General features: G+C 52.8%; 4 protein-coding genes across 8 annotated transcripts in view; 1 reads left to right on the top strand and 3 right to left on the bottom strand.

The window, feature by feature from the left end:
• Positions 1 to 738, bottom strand: part of SEMA7A (semaphorin 7A (John Milton Hagen blood group)) — a 41435-nt gene extending 40697 nt beyond the window's left edge. Inside the window, exon 1 of one of the 2 annotated variants that reach the window (XM_054077876.1) lies at positions 600 to 738. The gene's annotated coding sequence lies outside the window, so the exon portion shown is untranslated. The remainder of the gene's footprint in view (positions 1 to 599) is intronic. The other variant, XM_054077875.1, reaches the window with a different exon arrangement.
• UBL7 (ubiquitin like 7) lies at positions 704 to 10960 on the bottom strand. Of its 2 annotated transcripts, none has more exons than XM_054077887.1 (11): positions 10774 to 10960; positions 10122 to 10357; positions 9300 to 9419; positions 8568 to 8650; positions 8363 to 8447; positions 7706 to 7763; positions 6935 to 7068; positions 6280 to 6329; positions 5412 to 5579; positions 5070 to 5192; positions 704 to 831 (listed from the first exon to the last, which is right to left on the bottom strand). In XM_054077887.1, exons 2-11 carry the CDS (start codon positions 10303 to 10305, stop codon positions 805 to 807), a joined length of 1032 nt encoding a protein of 343 aa, XP_053933862.1. In that variant the 5' UTR covers positions 10306 to 10357; positions 10774 to 10960; the 3' UTR covers positions 704 to 804. The 2 variants fall into 2 exon arrangements, with proteins under 2 accessions (XP_053933862.1, XP_009567159.2); XM_009568864.2 differs by lacking the exon at positions 704 to 831 and adding an exon at positions 2037 to 4737.
• A 1109-nt stretch (positions 10961 to 12069) lies between these two features.
• On the bottom strand, positions 12070 to 14418 carry LOC104066279 (actin, cytoplasmic type 5). The gene is made up of 2 exons (XM_054077889.1): positions 14323 to 14418; positions 12070 to 13531 (listed from the first exon to the last, which is right to left on the bottom strand). The coding sequence occupies exon 2, from the start codon at positions 13518 to 13520 to the stop codon at positions 12390 to 12392; it is 1131 nt and encodes a 376-aa protein (XP_053933864.1). The 5' UTR covers positions 13521 to 13531; positions 14323 to 14418; the 3' UTR covers positions 12070 to 12389.
• Positions 14419 to 14491: 73 nt separating this feature from the next.
• Positions 14492 to 19886, top strand: part of ARID3B (AT-rich interaction domain 3B) — a 40288-nt gene continuing 34893 nt past the window's right edge. The window contains exons 1-2 of one of the 3 annotated variants that reach the window (XM_054077878.1): positions 14492 to 14624; positions 18382 to 19055. In XM_054077878.1, the coding sequence (XP_053933853.1) occupies positions 18471 to 19055 (585 nt within the window). In that variant the 5' untranslated portion in view covers positions 14492 to 14624; positions 18382 to 18470. Of the gene's footprint in view, positions 14625 to 15499; positions 17241 to 18381; positions 19056 to 19886 lie in introns of those variants that run through there. The other 2 variants (XM_009568863.2, XM_054077877.1) reach the window with 2 other exon arrangements.

Raw genomic sequence — 19886 nt, forward strand, 5'->3', positions numbered from 1 at the left:
GAAAGCGAGCTGATGAGCAAGGACTCTGCCAGGCAAGTTCCCCGCTGCCGTTCACAGTCTGCCAGGCTGCCAAAGCTGCTCTAGCAAATCCCAAGGGAGCCGCTGAGCCGCTGCATCCTGGAGCACTGGAGAAGGTCACCTTCACCAGAACTGATGCACTAAAGAAGAAGTGGGGGCAGCGCGTGTAGCTCCACACTGTGCTGGTGAGAAGACTGTTCCCCCAGCTCAGCACACATCCATGCAGAGCAGGGGCACTGCAATGATGATCCCTCTATCTTCTGCATGTTTGTTTGTGCATGGAGCTGCAGAAAACACCAACGCTCGTTTAAGGTGCTCTGCCACCTTGCCCAGAGAGGGAATTGGTTCCTGTGCTGGGGTCCTGCAAGCAGGGGACACACAGAACCTCCATTTGGCTTGGAGAGCAAGGAAGAAACACTCTGAAATACTGGAGACACGTGAGAGGATGAGGGGAAATCTCTACAACACTAGTCACTGGAAATCAGGAATCAAGGCTTGAAATTTGGGTGGTTTATGATGTGATCCAAACCACCCAAGCACACCCACACCAGAGAGACTGTGTCTGCTCATAAACAATTTACCTCAAGCATCAATGTTTCCTCCCGGAACAGATCTTGCCAGTTGTGTTCACTTGAGATGTGGGAAGGCTCCAGCATCATTGTGAAAACAGAGGAACACGGAAGTAGCAGTCACGTGGGTTGGGGTAATTCAGCAGCCTAGGATTCTGCTCTGTCTTCATTTCACCCTTTCGCTGGAAAGCCACCCCCCACACCATCACTTTGCTCCTCATGGAGCCAGCCAGCTCAGGACCATCTTGGGCAGGAAAAGACAAGGCAGAAATGGTGAAAAAGCCATTGAGGCAGGCAAAGGAGAAAAGCAGAGCGAAGAGCTGAGATCCCAGCCAAACTGCCAAGCCTTTCAGGTGCCCCCAGTGTGCCAGCATTGGCGGTCAAGCACCAGAACAAATGACAAAGTTAATGAAAACACAGGAGTACAAACAGCTGCTCCCATTACTACCGCAAACACCCGCTGTCACTGCTTCCCTTGTCAGCTCCACTACAGGCAAAAGAGGAACTGAACCAAACATTTCTCTTTGATGTCAGAACCAGAAAGTTGTTACTGAAAGCGCTTACGTTGGGGAACTGAGGTCTGATCTCCACCTCTCCCAAGGGTCAGACAAGCACCACCCAGGCTGCTCCCGCAGCAGTGCCGGCCACAGATAGTTTGGCTGGCGAACAGAGTGTGGTGGAGATTGGGCAGGATACAGATAAGCTAAAACCCAACTCGAACGGATGCACCTCTAACCCAAGCATGGGAGAAGCTAGGAGGGGGGGGGAAGGTGTCAGGGCAGTGGCAGCAAGGATAGACCATACAGAACAGGCAGGTGGGAGGCAGCGTATCACAATTCGCTGTGAAAGAGCAAGAGTTGTCTTCAGCCACTGACAAGTCAGCACCTGGACATAGCTGCTTTCTCAGCAACCCACAGACATTAGCACCTCCCAGAGTCATTCCAGTTTTGTTCAATCTCTCAGGATATACTCTCCTCCAACGACTGTAGAAGTCAGTACAGCTGGCTCAGACAAGAGACCTCATGCAGCACCCCCAAAAGCCACATTTAGGCTGCTAAACTCAGGGAAAGGGCCTCTCCAAACGAGCGTGTGCCTCCTGCAGCTTCCTCCAATCTGGTTTCTCTCTCTGAGCTTTCTCTGCACACAGAGGTGGCTGCTGGCCTCACTTTCCTTTCAAAGCTGGGAGGCAGGAGGCCATTGGCACAGGAGGGAAGGCAGCACTCACCTGGCTTCTGCAGAGCAACTTTTAAGTCACTCTGAGTGTCTGCTCTCCTGCAAGAGCTCCTACAGCAAAGTTTCCCTTCCTCCTCCTCCTCCTCCACCACCAGCCCTGCAGGAGCCAGGCAGAGCTTCCCTTCCCATCTCTGCATCTCTAAATTTGCCTGGTTGCTGAGCATGTCTATTCTCGGCAGCCAAAGGCAGGCGAGATGAGGGAAGCGAAGCGCACGCATCAGTCGCGTCGTGAACAACAACGGTGCCAAGTTCTTCTCTGCCGGTTCAGACAGAGAATGTGTCTGATGTGGTACTGCAAGCCAAGTAACACAGTTTGGGAAAGAAATGGGAATGAAGTTCTGTGCATACCACGCATCCAGGCAATTCTCGATTATCTAGGGGCACAGGAAGAAGCAGAAATAGTGATTATAACAGAAGAAAGTATTTAATCCACAACATGGGTCAAAGTGATCAAATAAGAGCAATGTCAGAGAGAAGAGAAATACCATTTAGCGATACTAAAGTCCCACACTGGTCTGAACAAGTCGCCCTGGGCCCAAAGCAAGTCCTGCCAGCTCTGAGCAGGTCTGTGAGAGCCTGTAAAGGCGATTTCCTGCTCTGGGCAGCAGCATCTGTGATACAGCTAATCCCCAGCTAGGCTGGGAGGATTGAGAGCTGACAGCAGGGCTTGTCTCCCCAGTGGGGAAGAGAGGGAGGATGCTGAGTATTGGGCTTATCTGCTCCCCCAGCAAAGCAAAGAGCGGAGGCATCAAGGACAGGCAGAAATGAATCAGTTTTTATATGCGTAAAACTACAGCCATCAGCTGGACTGGGTTTCCAAGGTAGGTAACGAGGGCAGTAACCTGGATGCTGTATCAAGTCACCAAAGCCGGTTATGTCCATCATGTCTTATCTCCTACATATTGAAAAATAAAAAAGTCCCTCCCTCCAAGAGACTTAATCCTCTAGAGAGGATTAAAGTCTATCAGTCAATGGGCTACCCTGCGGAGAACAATCCAGCATGGTGATAGCTGAGATCGTATCAGCAAGTGATCCTAGCACTGGGAGAGGAATTAGAGGAGCACAGGCAGCCTGGAGGTAGGGAAGCATTTCTCTGCTTTTAGCTTCCCTACTAACGCATGGTGGCATTTCAGGCAAAGCAGTTTTCATGCCTTGTTAATCTCGACAGAACAATCGGAGCAAAGCCAAGCCCAGCTCTGGTTCTGGCTGCTCACAGCTCCCACTGGCTGTAATTACAGCCTTTGATTGTCTTCGTGGCTCAGGTCTGAGGCACCTCGAAAGGAACACCCAGGATTAGAAGGCACTTTGGAAAACCCTGGCTGTAGACGGACTAACCTGTGTCAGAGAGAAGAATCATAGAACCATTTGGTTAGAAAAGACCTTTGAGATCGAGTCCAAAGGTACCTGTCCTACTAAACCACATCTCTGAGCACCTCATTGTTTAAATAGAAAGCATTTCTCTCAAGTTAGTTGGCAGCACCTCACACTCTGGAAACTGCCTCAACCCTCATGGCTTGTCATTTTTTACTGTCACCTTGTAGTGGCTGTGAACTCCTGCACACCTTGTCAGCTTGCAGGACAACACCAGCCTCACTGAACACAACTGAAAACAAACAAGCTTCTACTAAGGGGGAGACACTGCTTCTCCAAAGCTCTTTCCTGGAAATCTGTAACACAAATAGTTCTTTTTTATTGGCCTAACTGAGGGCAGAGTGTCTACGCAGGTCAACTACAGCCCAGACTGGAGCATGTTCACAGAAGGGCAAAGAAGCTGGAGAAGGGGCTGGAGTACAAGCCTTATAAGAGGTGGCTGAGGGACCTCGGGTTGTTTAGCCTGGAGAAAAGGTGGCTGAGGGCAGACCTTAACACTCTCTACAACTGCTTGAAAGGAGGTTGTGGTGAGGAGGGTCTTGGTCTCTTCTTCCAAGTGATGGGCGATAGGACAAGAGGAAAGGGCCTCAAGCTGCACCAGAAGAATTTCAGATTAGGCATCAGGAAAAGTTTCCTCACAGAAAGGGTTCTCAGGCCCTGGCAAAGGCTGCCCGGGGCAGCGGTAGAGTCTCCATCCCTGGAGGGGTTTAAAAGACGGGCAGATGAGGTGCTCAGGGATCTGGTTCAGTAGTGGACAGGTATGGTTGGACTCGATGTCAAAGGTGCTTTCCAACCTAACGACTCTGATTCTACAAAACACTGCTCTCCTAACAGATGCAGGTTTGCTCTGTAAGAGGAGTGCCCTCTGCTGCCCTAGAGCAGGTACAGCCTTTCCTCCAGCCACCATGTAATGAGCACATTGCCTTGAAGACGTGGAACACAACCCCCCAAACAACAAGCAAGTGAACTCAGTGCATTTAATAGTTAAACACAGAGGGAGCACAACAGCAAAACAAGCTCAACTGAGGCACGGCAGGCAGCCGAGAATGAAACAACAGGCAGGAGAATGTGTTGGCAGATCTAAGGCTGCAGAACGGTAGGTTTCCAAGACACAAAGCCACCTCTTTCTCCTTGCTGGACAAAGTTCTGAGGTCTCTTCCTCTGGTGATTGGAAGGAGGAGGCTGGAGAGAGGTCTCTGGAGCTTGAGGGGCTGCCCTCAGCATGGTCAATGCTCTTAAACAGAGGCACGCTGCCCACTTGCAAGGAAAGGAGCAGCCACCCCAACTGCTCCGTGCTGCGAAGAGGAACCCCAGGGCAGAGAAAAGGTTTCAGGGCCAAACCCCAGACTAAGGAATGTCACAGCTGCCTCACTACAACGCACCAGCCCAGTCTCTCCTGTCCAAAACCCTAGAGAGCCCCACCAGCAAAGATGAGCTCCAGGGCAGCCTGAATGTCCCCTCCAGTGGCCTGCAGGGCTCGGAGACTTAGCTCATCATCATGTATGCCCATGTCTCGCAGCTGCTGAAGCTGTGGTTGCCACTGGCTCTACAGACAGGAAACAAAAGAAGCCAAGGGTAGGTGTGAGAGTCCAAGCAGAAATTAAATAGCCTTCTCCACAGCTGGATTCTCCCACCTCTCTCTAGGTAGGAGAAGCTCAAAATCTTGCTGCAAACTCCTCAAACCCACCCCTCTCACTTCAACTCAGTACTTTTGCGTCAGTCTGTCATGCCTCCTGCAAGCACCACCTCACCAGTGATGCCCCTTTCAGCCTAATGTCCTGTCACAGGAGGTGGCTGGAAGAATCACCTCCACCCTGCAACACCTAATGTGATACGGAGCTTCTGTGGGCTCCCAAAGGAAGAGGCAGCAACACTGACCTGCAGGCTGGGCTGCCCTGAGGCCTGCAGGGCATGCTGCAAGGCTTGGCTGAAGAGGTCATTGGTGATGGGTGTCCCTGACTGGACACTGGACGACATTGGGGAGGTCCCAGAGGAGTGACCCTAGGAGGAAAGTTGGATACAAATCAGGAGAACACAGGAACCAGAGGCAGCAACGCCTGCTGCACCACAACTATCACACCTCCCCAAGCCCGTACAGAGACCCCAGCTATAAGAAAATAAACCAGCGAGGACTTCCAGACCTAAGCAGGGCTTCCACTAGGTCGAGCACTGAGTTAATGGCCCAGAAAGATCTCCCTACCTGCTGCACTGCCACTGTACCTGAGTGCCAGGGGTGGGCGTGTGGGAGCTGCTCTCTGGGGTGCTCGCCAGTGCCAGCGCGGTCGCCAGCTCGCTCTGAGTGATCGGCCGGGGTCCAGCAGCCCCGGTGTAGCCAAGGGAAGCTGGGCGAGAACCAGAAGTGCTGCTGGATGGTGTAGATCTCGTGCTCTGCATAGAGAAAAGTGAAACCCCACACACCTCTGAGGTTGGTGTCCACGTCCCCAGTAACATCTGGCTCATGTGCTCACCCCTGGGAATCACTTTCCTACAATACTTGAGACTCAAGTGCGGAACTTTTAAAGAATAAACACAACACACTTCGACGTGCTTTGTTCCTCCGCTTTTACAAAGCTGCGGAAACTGGCAGTAAATCTTCTAATATATCACACATCAGCTTAAAAACAAAGTGTTATTGGCCTACAACTAAACAATTCACCACAGACAGGCACGTTTTTGCCTCAACGTGTAATTTCTCTGGACAAAGTACTTTGGAGAGGAAAACCTCCCTACGTTACAGAAGAGTAGGGACCAACGCTCCTAGGCTACTCATCCATGCTCATCCATGCACAACTCTGGCTCTGCGTCAATTTGACTATGAAAGCATTCACTCTGAGTACAAATGCTGTTAGAAGTTGTGCTTCTGCATTCTTTTGGTGTGACTCTACCTCAGCACTCAAGAAAATCCTAACATGAACAGCATCTAAGCACACCACGATCCATGTGTTTGTCTCACAATGATTCCAAGAGCCAGAGCAGCTCACACTGTTCAAGACAGAGGAGAAAGAATACTTTTGGGGTCTCTAAGGGCTAAATGTTATACTTATATTGCAAGTTCAAAACAGCCGTTCCACCCAACCTGGCCACTTACCTGGTGGAAGTCATCTTCATCGTCAGAGATACCTTCAAACAGAAAGCCACCTGCAACAGAAAGGAGCATCAACAGATGCAGAAAAACAGGTGCTGGCACAGATTAGGACATGGATCTGTTGGAGTGAGACCAGAGGAGGCCACACAGATGATCCCAGGAGTGGAGCACCTCCCATACAAGGACAGGCTGAGAGAGTTAGGGTTGTTCAGCCTGGAGAAGAGAAGGTTCTGGGGAGACCGGGAACCATTCTGCGATTCTATAATTAGGCACCACAGGAGAGTCTGATGGAGTCCCTGGCCATGCAGGCAGGCTCAGTCCAAGCTAACACACCGGTTTGAACAGAGACCTCAGCACAGCAGGTCAGAGGAAGACAGGTCAGGCCTGTTGTTTGCACAAAACAGAGGCCACAGCACTCTGCTACCAACAGTCACTGCGCACACAAGGTTGGCAGAGTTTCTGATGCTGAAGAGGACCAGATGAGTCTCATACAGCATAAAGCCTGTCAAACCACAGCGTACATTCCCAGCTCAGGAACCCAAATCTCTCTTTCTTGCAGCCTGGGGACGACTGTGGGAGTACAGCACAGATTTTTTCAGCACGTGTTGCAGCACATGATCTCTGCAGGTTCCCCACTCATCTGAGTGGCTGACTGTACCTGGCATGTCCCGGTAGGAGCCAGAGGACATGCCTCGGGAGGACGTCTCTGGGGCTGGGAGTGGGGTGCTGCCAGCCACTGAGTGCAGAACAAGTACGATGGCATTCACAAGTGCAGGGTGGGCTGGGATCAGCCTGAGGAGAAACAGTGGAAAAACAAATCGCACACACAGGGAAACCAAGAAATCAGCAACTCAACACCAGCAGAGAATTTATGTCAGGAACTGCCTTTTGCTGTCCGGCAAACGCCTATTTAGAGCGGCTTCTAGTACTGAAAGGGGCTCCAGGAAAGCTGGGGATTGGCTCTGGATCAGTGAGTGCAGGGATAGGATAAAGGGGAATGGTTTTAAGATGAAAGAGGGGAGATTGAGATGAGATCTTAGGAAGAAATATTTTCCTCTGAGGAGGTCCTGGCCCAGGTTGCCCAGAGGAGTGGTAGCTGCCCCATCCCTGGAGGTGTTCAAGGCCAGGTTGGATGCGGCTTGGAGCAACCTGATCCAGTGGGAGGTGTCCCTGCCCATGGCAAAGGGTTGGAACTGGATGGGCTTCGAGGTTTTTTCCAACTCAAGCCATTCCATGATTCTATAAATATACTTCAGCCTAATCCTACAGCAGGAGTAGACGCGTATCAAAGTCTCAGTTCCCACCATCCCGGTGTGTCCGCACTGGCAGGCAGAAGCAGAACTCCTTCTCCCACCCAGTGAGAAGTGATCTCACACAATAGTGCAACAAAAGCATTGCTTAGTCACTGCACTGGCTTACACAAACTTACGTGTCCAGCATGTTGGGGTCTGCAAACACTGAAAAAAGATCCTTGTCCTGGAGGACTCCTGGGAGGGACCAGGAAACACAGTGAGTAAAAGACAGGATACAAGAAGCAGGAGCCACTCAAACAAAGCCATGGGAAAATCCAAAAGAATTAATTGTTTTTCAGGAACTGAGTCACTAGCAGACACCATAAATACTTTATGATTGTTCTCGTCAAAGCCTTTTGAATCTTCCTGGAGCGACTCTCGACCACAGCCACATGTCCAAATTATGGGGCTTTCCCAGCAGATCCCACAGGCTGTGCTCCAGCACAGCTCCACCTTAAGGGCAGGATCAAATGTGGCACCCGAGTCACTCCCGTCAGGCTGTGTCTGCATCCCACATTCCACCCGGAATGTTTCTGTAACAAGCAGAAAGCACTCATCCCCACTGCTCTCCTTTGGGCTCCTGTTCCCTAATCCTTATGAAGCCAACTTCCATCCCCAAACATCACCCATAGAGCACAACTGTGACACCTGAGCAGGCGCTTACGCTCCACAAAGGGACCGAAAAAGACAATTAGTCCAGACATGAGGAACTCTCCATTTCCCATGTCAGGAATTAAACAATGCTTATCCCTATTTGGCTTTCCTCAGATTGTCTGGATCACATTTGGACTCACCTAAAGCAACAGGGTCACTGCTGAGGCCGGGAGTAGCCACAATTATCTGGTCCAGTGACTCCTTGTTCCCCAGCATCTTGAAGACCTGCCGGAGAAATCAGAGTGGATCAGTGGCATCACACAATGAGGTTTGGCGCTGGACTCTCTTCACACCAAGGAGACAGACAAAAGACACCCAGAGAGCAAAGCCCAAAACCCCACTCACGGCATCTCTGTAGGCAGGACTGCTGTGCAGGGCAGTGTGGAGGACCCGGAACTCCCGTACTGCTGCCACTTTATCCACTGGTTCTGAGGGAGGAAAAAACAAGACACAGTTCTCCCTCTGCCAGCTTCACCAGCTGTTTTAGATGCCACCGGGACTTCCTCACTGCAATAGCAGTGGTGATTCTTTAATTCCCCTGGATTTGATTGACCCAGAGATGAAGGACACAGACTAATGACTGCAAATGTCTCGGTATGGTTACCGCAGCATCACAGGGAACTGTACTCTCAGCTTGCAGGCATGTAAAAATACATAGATCTATCCTCCTACACGTACAGGAGGTACTGTAGCAAAGTAACAACTCTAAACTAACCTATGTTACAGTACAGTCGCGTGGATGAGGAACACTCATCCCTCAAGTTGAATAACCAGTCGCATTGCTCTCAATTCTCTGCCAACACCCTAAAATTGATTACAGTCAATTAAGGGAAGGGTGCTCAGTCTCCATATTACGTAGCTCATTCCTTAACATTCCCATCAGCAAGACAACAAAACACTCATTTCTGCTGTTAGAGACAGAGTTCCAATACAATATTTGGATTAATTCCTCCTCCAAATCTCATATCAGCCTCCGAGGAACAAATCACAAGAGAAGTTGTTCCTCAGTCACAAGGGACCTGCAACAAACACATCTCTATGAGATCCAAGCGGTAACCCACTGTGTCTCCTCCTCACCTGGTTTTTGGTCAGGCTCAGGCCAGGACTTGCGCAGGACATGGACAGTGGAGCCAGACTGGATGCCATAAAAATCAAGCGTTTGGTCATCTCTCAGCTTGCGGCCACAGTAGATCAGATCTAGGAGCGAGAAACAACCAAAGATAAACATCGATGGCACACTCAGAAAGGGCCTGGGGGCTTCAGGAACTGAGGACTGCCTGGGAGTCACAGCTCTGCATGTGCAGCCGCTTCATCTGGTCAGAAGCACAGGGACTCCATAACACAGGAAAATCACAGAGCTGAGATTCACAGAATAATGGCATGCTTTGGGTTGGAAGGGATCTCAGAGCCCATCCAGTTCTAAACCCTGCCATGGGGAGGGACACCTCCTACTGGATCAGGTAGCACAAAGCCCCATCCAAACTGGCCTTGAACAGGGATGGGGCAGCCACCATTTCTCTGGGCAACCTGGGCCAGAGCCTCCCCACCCTCACAGCAAAATTTCTTCCCAAGATCTCATCTTGATTTCCCCTCTCTCAGCTTAAAACCGTTCCCCCTCATCCCATCCCTGCAGTCCCTGATAAAGAACTCCCAGATCCCTCTCCACAGGGCTGCTTTCCGGCCTCTCACTCGCCAGTGTCTGGACATCCAGGGTTGCCATGTCCCAGGGGCAAAATCTGGCACTTGCCCTATTAAAGTTCATGCAGTTCATGCTTGCCCAGCTCTCCAATTTGTCCAGATCCCTCTGCAGGACCTCTCTGCCTTCAAGAGCATCAGCAGCTCCCCGCAGTTTTGTGTCACAATCTGTAGGACTCCACAGTCTGCCCCACAGGCACCTACCAATGAGCTCGGGGTCTGGCACAGACTCCTGCAGTTTGCCTGTGATGAGCTGCTTAAGGTTTGCGATGCTACATCCACCCAGCGGGCATTCTCCCAGCTCCGTCTCCGGCAAATGTAAGATGGATTTGGGAGCCAGTGGCTGATCCGCCAGCTTCACCGCGATGTGCCACTCCGGCAGAGACATTACAGCCTTCTTGCTGAGCAGCACCAAGCCTACGAGTGTGACCCACAAAGCTCTGGAAAGGGAAGAAAACAACTCAAAGCAAGATTCAACCGCAAGCAGACAAGAAAACATTAAAAACTCAGGGGTGGAGTCTCGCTGGGAGCACACAGGGAAGAGACAGGAGAACACGGACCACTATGTTGAACTTCCAACTTCAGCCTGGAGCACTAACCAAAGGAACAACAGGCACGGAGCACCCAGAGCTGTGGTGCTGAGGCTCCTACCCCAGCCTGGAGCACTCAGAGCTGTAGTGCTGAGGCTCCTACTCCAGCCTGGAGCCCCAATTAAAGGGACAGGAGCCCCGGAGCCCCCAGATCCATGGCGTTGAGGCTCCTATCCCAGCCTGGAGCCCCGGAGCCCCCAGATCCATGGCATTGAGGCTCCTATCCCAGCCCGCAGCCCCTAGAGTCGCGGTGTTGAGGCACCTACCTCAGCCTGGAGCCCCAATCAAAGGGACAGGAGGCCTGGAGGATGCAGAGCGGCCGTGTTGAGGCTCCCACCCCAGGCTGGAGCCGCAATCTAAGGGACAGGAGACCGGAGCCCCCTCCTCAGCGCCCGGAGCAGCACCCGGGCCCCGCAGCTCGCGGACCGGAAGCGGAAGTACGGCGAGCGCGCGGTGCCTGCTGGGAAACTGAGTCCAGCGGGGACCCCGCCCCTCCCAATTAGCCCCGGTTCATTAAGCGGCTGCCAGCCTTCCCTTTGGAAAGAAAGGGCCGGTTGTAAGCAAGCTCTTGGCACAGCAGGGACCCCGAGCTGGGACCCGCTTCGGCTTCTCCCAAAAAAGGAGAGGCGCCGCCGCTGCTCAGACACCGACACGAGTGCCAAGTGCCGCTGTTTTTCTACAAGAAGAGCTGTTTGTGTTCTAAAAAAAGCCAAGTGACCATGAAAGGCTGCGAGAGCCACATACCAGCCACACTCGCCTCCCTGACAGCTCTTAAAATGGTCTGCACGGCGCAGGACAGCTTTAAAAGGTGATTTGTAAGGCTTTTAACCCAAATGCTGTTTTCTAAGTGCCCACCAGACAGCTTTCATAAATTATTTGGTTGGAAAAGACCTTTGAGAACATCGAGCCCAACTGTATCTCTAAACCATTCCTGAGCACCTCATCTGCCCATCTTTTAAACCCTTCCAGGGATGGTGACTCTACCACTGCTCTGGGCAGCCTCTGCCAGTGCCCGAGAACCCTTTCAGTGAAGAAATCTTTCCTAATATCCAATCTAAACCTCCCCAGGCACAACTTGAGGCCATATCCTCTCATCCCATTGCTTGTTACTTGCGAGAAGAGACCACCACCCACCTCACTACAACCAGGGCAGAAAACAATGAGGTCTCCCCTCAACCTCCTCCAGGCTAAAGAGCTCCAGGACCCTCAGCTGCCTCTCACAAAACTTGTTCTCCAGCTCCTCTGGCCTCTTCTGGGGGCACTCCAGCACCTCAGTGTTCTTCTTACAGTGAGGAGTCCAAAACTGAACCCAGGATTCAAGATGTGGCCTCACCAGTGCTGAGCACAAGGGCGCGATCACTTCCCTAGTCCTGCTGGCCACAGTTTCTGTTGCCCACCAAGATGCTATTGGCCTTCTTGGTCACTTGGCCACACTGCTGACTCACAGACAGACAGCTGTCAACCAACATTTCTACCTCCTTCTCTGCTAGGGTCCAAAGCATCAATAATTCTGAGCAAGGAGATCCAGAGTCCACCCTGAAAGAAAGCAACAGAATCTCATACACTGTGGAAGGTGAAGGGGTTTATTTGTTTTCCTACAGAGGAGTCAGCTGTGATAAAGGGAAAGGCGCCTGGTCGAGCCTCAGTGTCATCCTACCAGCTCCACATGGGAAAAGGGAATGGCCGCCGACTGCCCCCAGGCCCCAGAGTACCAGGAGGAGCAGCAGCCACGGGAGAACTACAGCCTAACGGGCCACTAACACACACGCATCGCTACCCAAATGAGTTCAGACAGTGAGTAACAGTCGAAGAGCGCTGGTCCAGGGTGGGAGGAGGCGGCTGCCCCGGCACAGAGTGCTCCGGGAGACTGCCAGCAGTCCCTCTAGAAGCACTTGCGATGGACGATGGAAGGGCCAGACTCATCGTACTCTTGCTTGCTGATCCACATCTGCTGGAAAGTGGAGAGAGAGGCCAGGATGGAGCCCCCGATCCAGACGGAGTACTTGCGCTCCGGCGGAGCAATGATCTTGATCTTCATGGTACTGGGTGCCAGGGCAGTGATTTCCTTCTGCATCCGGTCAGCGATGCCAGGGTACATGGTGGTACCTCCTGACAGCACCGTGTTGGCATACAGATCCTTTCGGATGTCCACGTCACACTTCATGATGGAGTTGAAGGTGGTCTCATGGATGCCACAGGATTCCATGCCCAGGAAGGAGGGCTGGAAGATGGACTCAGGACATCGGAAACGCTCATTCCCAATGGTGATCACTTGCCCATCAGGAAGCTCATAGCTCTTCTCCAGTGAAGAGGAGGAGGCAGCAGTGGCCATCTCCTGCTCAAAGTCCAGAGCAACATAGCAGAGCTTCTCCTTGATATCCCGCACAATCTCTCTCTCGGCCGTGGTGGTGAAGCTGTAGCCTCGCTCCGTCAGGATCTTCATGAGGTAGTCAGTCAGATCACGGCCAGCCAAATCCAGACGCAGGATGGCGTGCGGCAGTGCGTAGCCTTCATAGATGGGGACAGTGTGGGTGACACCATCCCCAGAGTCCATGACAATGCCAGTAGTGCGGCCGGAGGCATAGAGGGAGAGCACGGCCTGGATGGCAACATACATAGCTGGTGTGTTGAAGGTCTCAAACATGATCTGGGTCATCTTCTCCCGGTTGGCCTTAGGGTTCAGGGGGGCCTCAGTGAGCAGGACAGGGTGCTCCTCTGGGGCCACACGCAGCTCATTGTAGAAGGTGTGGTGCCAGATCTTCTCCATGTCATCCCAGTTGGTGACGATGCCATGTTCAATGGGGTACTTCAAGGTGAGGATGCCTCTCTTGCTCTGGGCCTCATCCCCGACGTAGCTGTCCTTCTGCCCCATGCCCACCATCACACCCTGATGCCGAGGGCGTCCCACGATGGAGGGGAACACAGCGCGGGGGGCATCATCCCCTGCAAAGCCTGCTTTGCACATACCGGAGCCATTGTCAACCACCAGTGCAGCGATCTCCTCGTCTGCCATGCTGACCAGGCCTGAAGTGAGTAGGGACACAGAGACATCAGAGCCCCTCCTCAGAGAGAGCACAACAGGAACACAAGCCTGACACTCTCCCCCATGCAATACAGACCTGGAAGAAGCCAAGACACTGAGAAGCCCCAACAGCAGTGCTGAAGGGGGAATATTGAGGAGCCTAAGAGGAAATAGCAGAGAACCATAACCACAAAAATGCTTGGGTCAGAAGGGACCGTAAAGCCCATCAATTTTCAACCCTGCTGCCACGGACAGGGACACCTCACGTGGGATCAGGTTGCTCCAAGCCCCATTGAACCTGGCCCTGAACACCTCCAGAGACAAAGCAGACACCACTTCTCTGGGCAACCTGTCCCAGCACCTCCTCACCCTCGTGATAAGCAATTTCTTCTTAATGTCTAATCCAAATCTCTCCCCCTTAATAACACCTTTTTGCTGCCCCAAAGTGTGCATGCACAGATACAAAGACGCTGACAAAACAAGCACAGGCCACTTCAATACAGACACGACCCTCACATGCTTCTCCAAAGCCCGAGAAAACAAAGAAGGGTCTTAAGGACAACACAAAACACTTCCCGAGATGGAGCAGCAGCAGCAGCTGGAGCAGCAGCAGCAGCTGGAGCAGCAGCAGCAGCTGGAGCAGCAGCAGCAGCTGGAGCAGCAGCAGCAGCTGGAGCAGCAGCAGCAGCAGCAGCAGCAGCAGCAGCAGCAGCAGCAGCAGCAGCAGCAGCAGCAGCAGCAGCAGCAGCAGCAGCAGCAGCAGCAGCAGCAGCAGCAGCAGCAGCTCCCTCACCTGCGCGCGCTCCCGCAGCGACTGCCGCGCCGCGCCCCTCCCCGCCTTTTTATACTCCCGGAACCGGAAGCTGCCACCCGCTTCGCTCTCTGATTGGCTGTCCGATCCACCACCCCGCTTCCGGGCGCGGCGCGCTCCCCTCAGCTCCTTCCGCTGCCGGGGCCGCACCCGGAAGCGGGGCGGGCGCTTCCGCTACTGGGCACCGCCTCCGCCGCGCCGTGTCCGGCCGGGCTGAGCCGAGGAGGGGCCGCGGGGCGGGCGGAGCCCAGGCGGCAGCGATCCGTGCCCGGGGCCTGCGGCAGGTAACGGGCGTGGCGGGGAGAGCGGCTGTAGGAGTAAGGGCTGCACTGGGGGGCGGTGGTAGCGGAGCAGAGTGGGGGAGGGAGTTTAGACTCTACTGGGGGGCGGGGCGGTGGTACCGGCGCGAGGGGTGGGAGCTCTGTACTGGGGGGCTGGTACCGGAGCGGGAGGAGGTGGGTGGGAGCTTAGGGTTGCACTGGGGAGCCGGTACCGGAGTGGGGAGGGTGGGCTAGGAGCTTAGGACTGCACCGAGGGGGCAAGACCAACGAGGAAGGAGAGAAGGGAAGCTTAGGGCTGGTACCGGCGCCGGTACTGGAGTGGGGAGGGGTTGGGAGCTCAGGCTGCACCGGGGTGGGTGGTACCGGAGCGGGAGTGGGCGGGGGCGGTAGGAGCTCCGCACCGGGGACGATGGGAGCTTAGGGCTGCACCGGGGACGGTACAAACGGCGGTGGTGGGGGTAGGGGTGTGGTCAGGGCTGCAGCGGGGACGTACCGATGGCGGAGGAGGTGGATGGGAGTTTAGGGCTGTATCGGTGAGGCGGTACCGATGGGGGAGGGGGGGTATTAATTAAGACTGTATTGGGAGAGCCGGTACCGACGGGGGAAGGGGTGGATGGGAGCTCAGGGTTGCGTCGGGGCCGGTACCAGAGTGGGAGGAGGTGAGGGGGGAGCTCAGACTGCACCGGAGGGTTGGAAGGGCCGGTACGAAGGGGAGGGGGTGGAGGAGCTTAGGGTTGTACCGGGCCAGTACCGATAAGGGAGGGGGTGAATGGGAGCTCAGAGTTGCACCGGGGGGGTCGGTACCGATAGGGGAGGTGGTGGTGAGAGCTCAGGTCTGCACCCGAGGAGTCGGTACCGACAGGGGAGAGGGTGGGTGGGAGCTCAGGGCTGCAGCGGTGCCGGTATTAACCGCGGAGTGGGTGAGGGCTGCACTGAGGCCGGTACCGGTGCAGGAGGGGTTGTTCCAGAGCTGACGAGCGGCTGGGACCAGGGGTTTGGGGTTGGCCACTGCGTCCAGCCACCCGTGGGTCCCCTCTGGGGGGAAGGATTGGGGTTTGAATGGTGGTTGTGGGGCACTGGAGGCCTCCAGGAAAACCGGGAGGAGTTGTGGAGTCGTTCACCACCCTGGGAACCCTCTTCCCTCCTGCTGCTCGACCCTCCTTTTGCAGATTTTCCACTCATCCAGGTGGTTTCTACTTGGAAAACCTTATTCGTGGGCATTCTCCTCACTACAGCTCGTTAAAAATGCAAATTAAGGGGCTTTTTAATTAAACTGCTCTCTCAGGGATTGAAAGCCCCACAAAGGCGTGAGGACACAGAGGTTAAACTGAATCCCTTATTAGGAGGGACGCAAAAAGTGAGGAAACATCCATGCTGAGGGAAAATGGGTGTTAAAATCTGACATGGTTTGGTGTTACTCGTCTGGTTTGAGTGACTTGGAATGGTTTAATGTTGTTAACCTGGTTGCAGCGCTCTTAAACTGTGTCCTGATATCACGACTTGGTTGTTTGTTCTAAGCGTTGCATCTCCTCATCGGCTTAAAACTTACCATAAGCTGGCTGCCCCTCCCCAATAATGTGGATAACTGCGGAGGGCGTGTTTGCTATCTCCAAAATTCACCTTTCTGGAGGCTGGTGAGGTTTTTGTGCTGGGCTGGGATGAAAACCTTGGGCAGCCGCGCGTCAAATCCTGCCATAACCTGTAGCAGAACGCAGGGAAAGGCGCCGCATACCAGGGTGTTGCTGCTCCGGAGGTGTGTTTGCTTGGTGTGTTAACTGAGTAGGGAGTCATTTATTATCGCCAAAGTCCCTGAGGCGTGGATTAACTGCATGCCCTGCTGAATGTCCCCCAGGCGGGAGAGCCGACACCTTGCCGCACCTCAGGTGCAACCATGTACAGCAAGGTGTAGGCTGGAGGTTCTCTTACGTTGAAGTGGGGGCTGTAGGTTCCCTAATGCCCAGTGGTGCTCCGGTGCAACCATGTACAGCGAGGTGTGGGCTGTGGGTTCTCTAGTGCCCAGCCACGCTCAGATACAACGGTGTACGGTGAAGTGTGGGCTGTAGGTTCTCTATCACCCAACACACTCAGGTGCAGCCATGTACTGCGAGATGTGGGCTGTAGGTTCTCTAGTGCCCAGCCGTGCTCAGGTGCAACCATGTACAACGAGGTGTGGGCTGTAGGTTCTCTTAGTGCCCAGCCACACTTAGGGTTGCTCTTGCAACACTCTCACCGGTTCATTGTTGCTGAATGCGTGTGCATGGAGCTCGGCCAGATGGTGCTTTGTGCCTTCTGACCAAGCCTAAGGCTCTTTTCAGCTGCCAGGTAATGCATTATTGCTCCTGACATTCAAACCGCTAATCCACTTTATATTATTTCATTTGCAAGCTAAAGCTACGCCGCTGCCTGCTAGATAAAAATGCAAATGCATCCGCCAGGCTTTTCATTTCAGTGACGGGCTGTTATTTAGCGCAGGGAAGAGTTTGCAGAGGAAAAATGAGTTGGGCATCGTAGCTCCGCGGGCGCTTTGTACAAGAAGTGCACTCTGACCACCTTAGAGGAAGACTTGGAGCTGTGCTAGTGATGTGGGAAGTTGTCTTTCACTTTTAAAACTGCTGTCTGGTAAGTCAGTTGTTGTTTGAGAGCAGAGCTGTGGCTTGAAACTGTGTGTTAGCGAAATAGTCTGTGTTTTTCAAGTGTGTGGCTCGAATAGCACAGTGCTAGTTGTAAACAGGGTGGTGGGAGGTGGCCAAGAGACTCCGGAGGTTGTTTGTAGTTGGCCTTTCCTTTGTTTCTCTGAGCTGACTGTATTTTGATATCAATGAACCTTGAAGGGCAGCAAGTTTAGATCTGCTTAAGCATCTTTTTACATCAAAAAAAAAAGCTGAGAAGGACTGTCTGTGTCAGCAGGTCCGGTTTGTGACACACAGTCCAAAATACACAGCCTAGTTTTAATGGTTGGGGATTAAAGGCGGCGGTGTCTTTCTAGGATTCACTGTAGATGGGAACCATGATCCCGGCTGCGGTCTGTTTTGTTGGTCTTTGCTCAAGAGGAGGCTAGTGCTGGCTCAGCATGGTCAGAAAGGAGAGCTGGGAAAGCTCCTGCTCCTTCAGCTGGGAAAATCGAAGGGAGGGCTCGGCTGGGGCTTGATGTGCTGGCAGCTCTGGGAAGCAGAGACCGGAGTGACTTGGAGCTCAGCAACCCCTTTCAGGCTACAGCCTCATAAAGAGTAAAACAATGGCTAAATATAGTTGTTTTTGTAAAGAAAGACATGTAAAGAATTTATTAATGTAATGAAACATAAAACAACCGTGAGGGAACTGGTGTGTGATGAATTCCTGCCCATTTTTAATAGCAGTATGGCCCTGCTTATCATCCCAGCTGTCTCCTTTTAAGGTAGTGGTTTCACAAGCACTGAACCCTAGATGTGAAACCTAACATTTCAAAAGTAATTATTTAGGGATGGTAGAAGAGTTCTGACCAAAAACCGAACTGCTGAGACCGGGGACAAATGCTTTTCAGCTGCTGTCTTTGGGGTCTCTGAAACTGAGGTTGTAGCAAATGTGTTCTGCTTGAAAATACAATTAAACAGTCTGAAAATTGAATGCAAGTTTGAGCCTGAGGCTGTTAAACATGAAGCTGATTGTTTCACGGTCTCCTGCACAGGAAAGAGTATTGGCTTTGCACTCTATTTATCCTCTTCCTGGGGAAAAGATGAAAGCATTTTATATTCATACAGACAAATATTTGTCTATCTTTCAGATTCTGCCAATCTCCCAAGGTCGGGGCTTGAACCCTGCCAGATAAAGCCCAAAACGCCCCCCTCTTTTCCCAGCCATGCAAACTGCGGGATGAAGCTGGAAGCTGTGGTCGAGCAGCTGCAGAAGCAGCAGCAGAAGCAGCAAACGCCTCTGCAGATGGATTCCAGAGAGAGACAGCAGAGGCAGATGAGAGAAGCCCAGCTGCTCTACACCCAGCAGCTGGCCGTGCAGCAGGCTGTCCTAGCAGCCACATCTGGCAGGGCTTCGGGCGGCTCTGCTGTTGGTCCCTTGGCCAGAGGCCCGCCTGCTGCTGGAGCTACACGGGCTTTTGATCAGAGCAGTATGAATTCTGAGCCAGAAGAGGAAGAGGAGGATGAAGAAGAGGAGGAAGATGAGGAGGATGAGGAGGAAGAAGGGGGTTTGGAAGGTGGTGATCTTGAGGATGGCGCTGATGTGACTGGAAAAGAATCCTGCTCTACTCTGAAATATTTTCATCCTCCCAAAGTTGCCCATCATAACCAAAGAGTGGCCTCGAGCTCTAATCCTCTTCCTGCTTCGGGGCATCATCGGGGACAGCAGAGCAAAGAAGAACAGGGTAAAGACACTACTAAGCAACCATATTCCAGTTCACCGTCTGGACGCCAGAGCTGGCGGTTGGATGAGCAGCTCAAACAGGTCAGTGTTTACATTGCTTCCTTCTGAATAAGAACAGCCATATCCAGCCAGATCAAGGATTCCTTTAGCCCAGTGTCCTGTTACAAGCACTGCTTGTTTGCAGGGCCTTTGGAAAGAACCGGGCAGGCGCAGAGCAATGCTTCCCTGGTGCGCTCTTCCTTATAGAGTGGTTTCACAAGGACTTGATGTGCTTTACAGGTACAGATTTCCAGCTGGTGATATAGAAACCCAGTCCATAAGGACCTTTGTGATGACGCAGAGGTTTGATCTTTGGCTCATTTAGCTTCTCTCTCACTGCTGCTGTGCTGTTCAGAATGGAGCAGGGTGGTGTTATATTTATTTTTGGTGCAGACACTTGCCTGCTAACATCTCACTCGAATTATTTAGCGTATAATGTCTGTAACCGCTTTGTGTTGGAGCTCTGGGATGCAGTGGCTGTGGCTGGATTTCTGGATGGTGGTGTGGGCTGGCAGGGAAGCGTGCATGTCCTACCACTGGTCCTGTGAATAGGCAGAGCCACTTTATTTTTTGTGTATGGGAAGGAAGGAACCAGCTTGCTACTGCTTGGCTTTGGTAGGAGGTTAATTCTGGGTTTGAATGAAGAATTGCTTCTCCTTGTAGATGAATGCCAGAGGGATCAAGATTCATTTTCTTTGTTGAAAGTGGGTGTTTGAGTTAATGTAGCGCTTGCATGCTGTGTTGGTACAGAGCTGACTTGGACAGATTTTGAGACACTTAGAGCATTTATGTGTATCAAGTTGCCCAGGGAAGCTGTGGCTTCCCTATCCCTGGAGGTGTTCAAGGCCAGGTTGGATGGGGCTTGGAGCAACC

Source organism: Cuculus canorus, chromosome 12 (genome assembly GCF_017976375.1).
Source record: "Cuculus canorus isolate bCucCan1 chromosome 12, bCucCan1.pri, whole genome shotgun sequence".
In the NCBI taxonomy this organism is placed as follows: Eukaryota; Metazoa; Chordata; class Aves; order Cuculiformes; family Cuculidae; genus Cuculus; species Cuculus canorus.

Coding starts and splice junctions, on each gene's coding strand:
- UBL7 (XM_009568864.2), bottom strand. CDS start 10,305: ATGTCTCTGCCGGAGTGGCACATCGCGGTGAAGCTGGCGGATCAGCCA. Junction 6,330..6,934: donor CTCCTACCGGGACATGCCAG/GTACAGTCAGCC, acceptor TTTCTGTTGCAG/GTGGCTTTCTGTTTGAAGGT. Junction 4,738..5,069: donor CAGGGCAGCCCAGCCTGCAG/GTCAGTGTTGCT, acceptor TCCTGTCTGTAG/AGCCAGTGGCAACCACAGCT.
- LOC104066279 (XM_054077889.1), bottom strand. CDS start 13,520: ATGGCAGACGAGGAGATCGCTGCACTGGTGGTTGACAATGGCTCCGGT.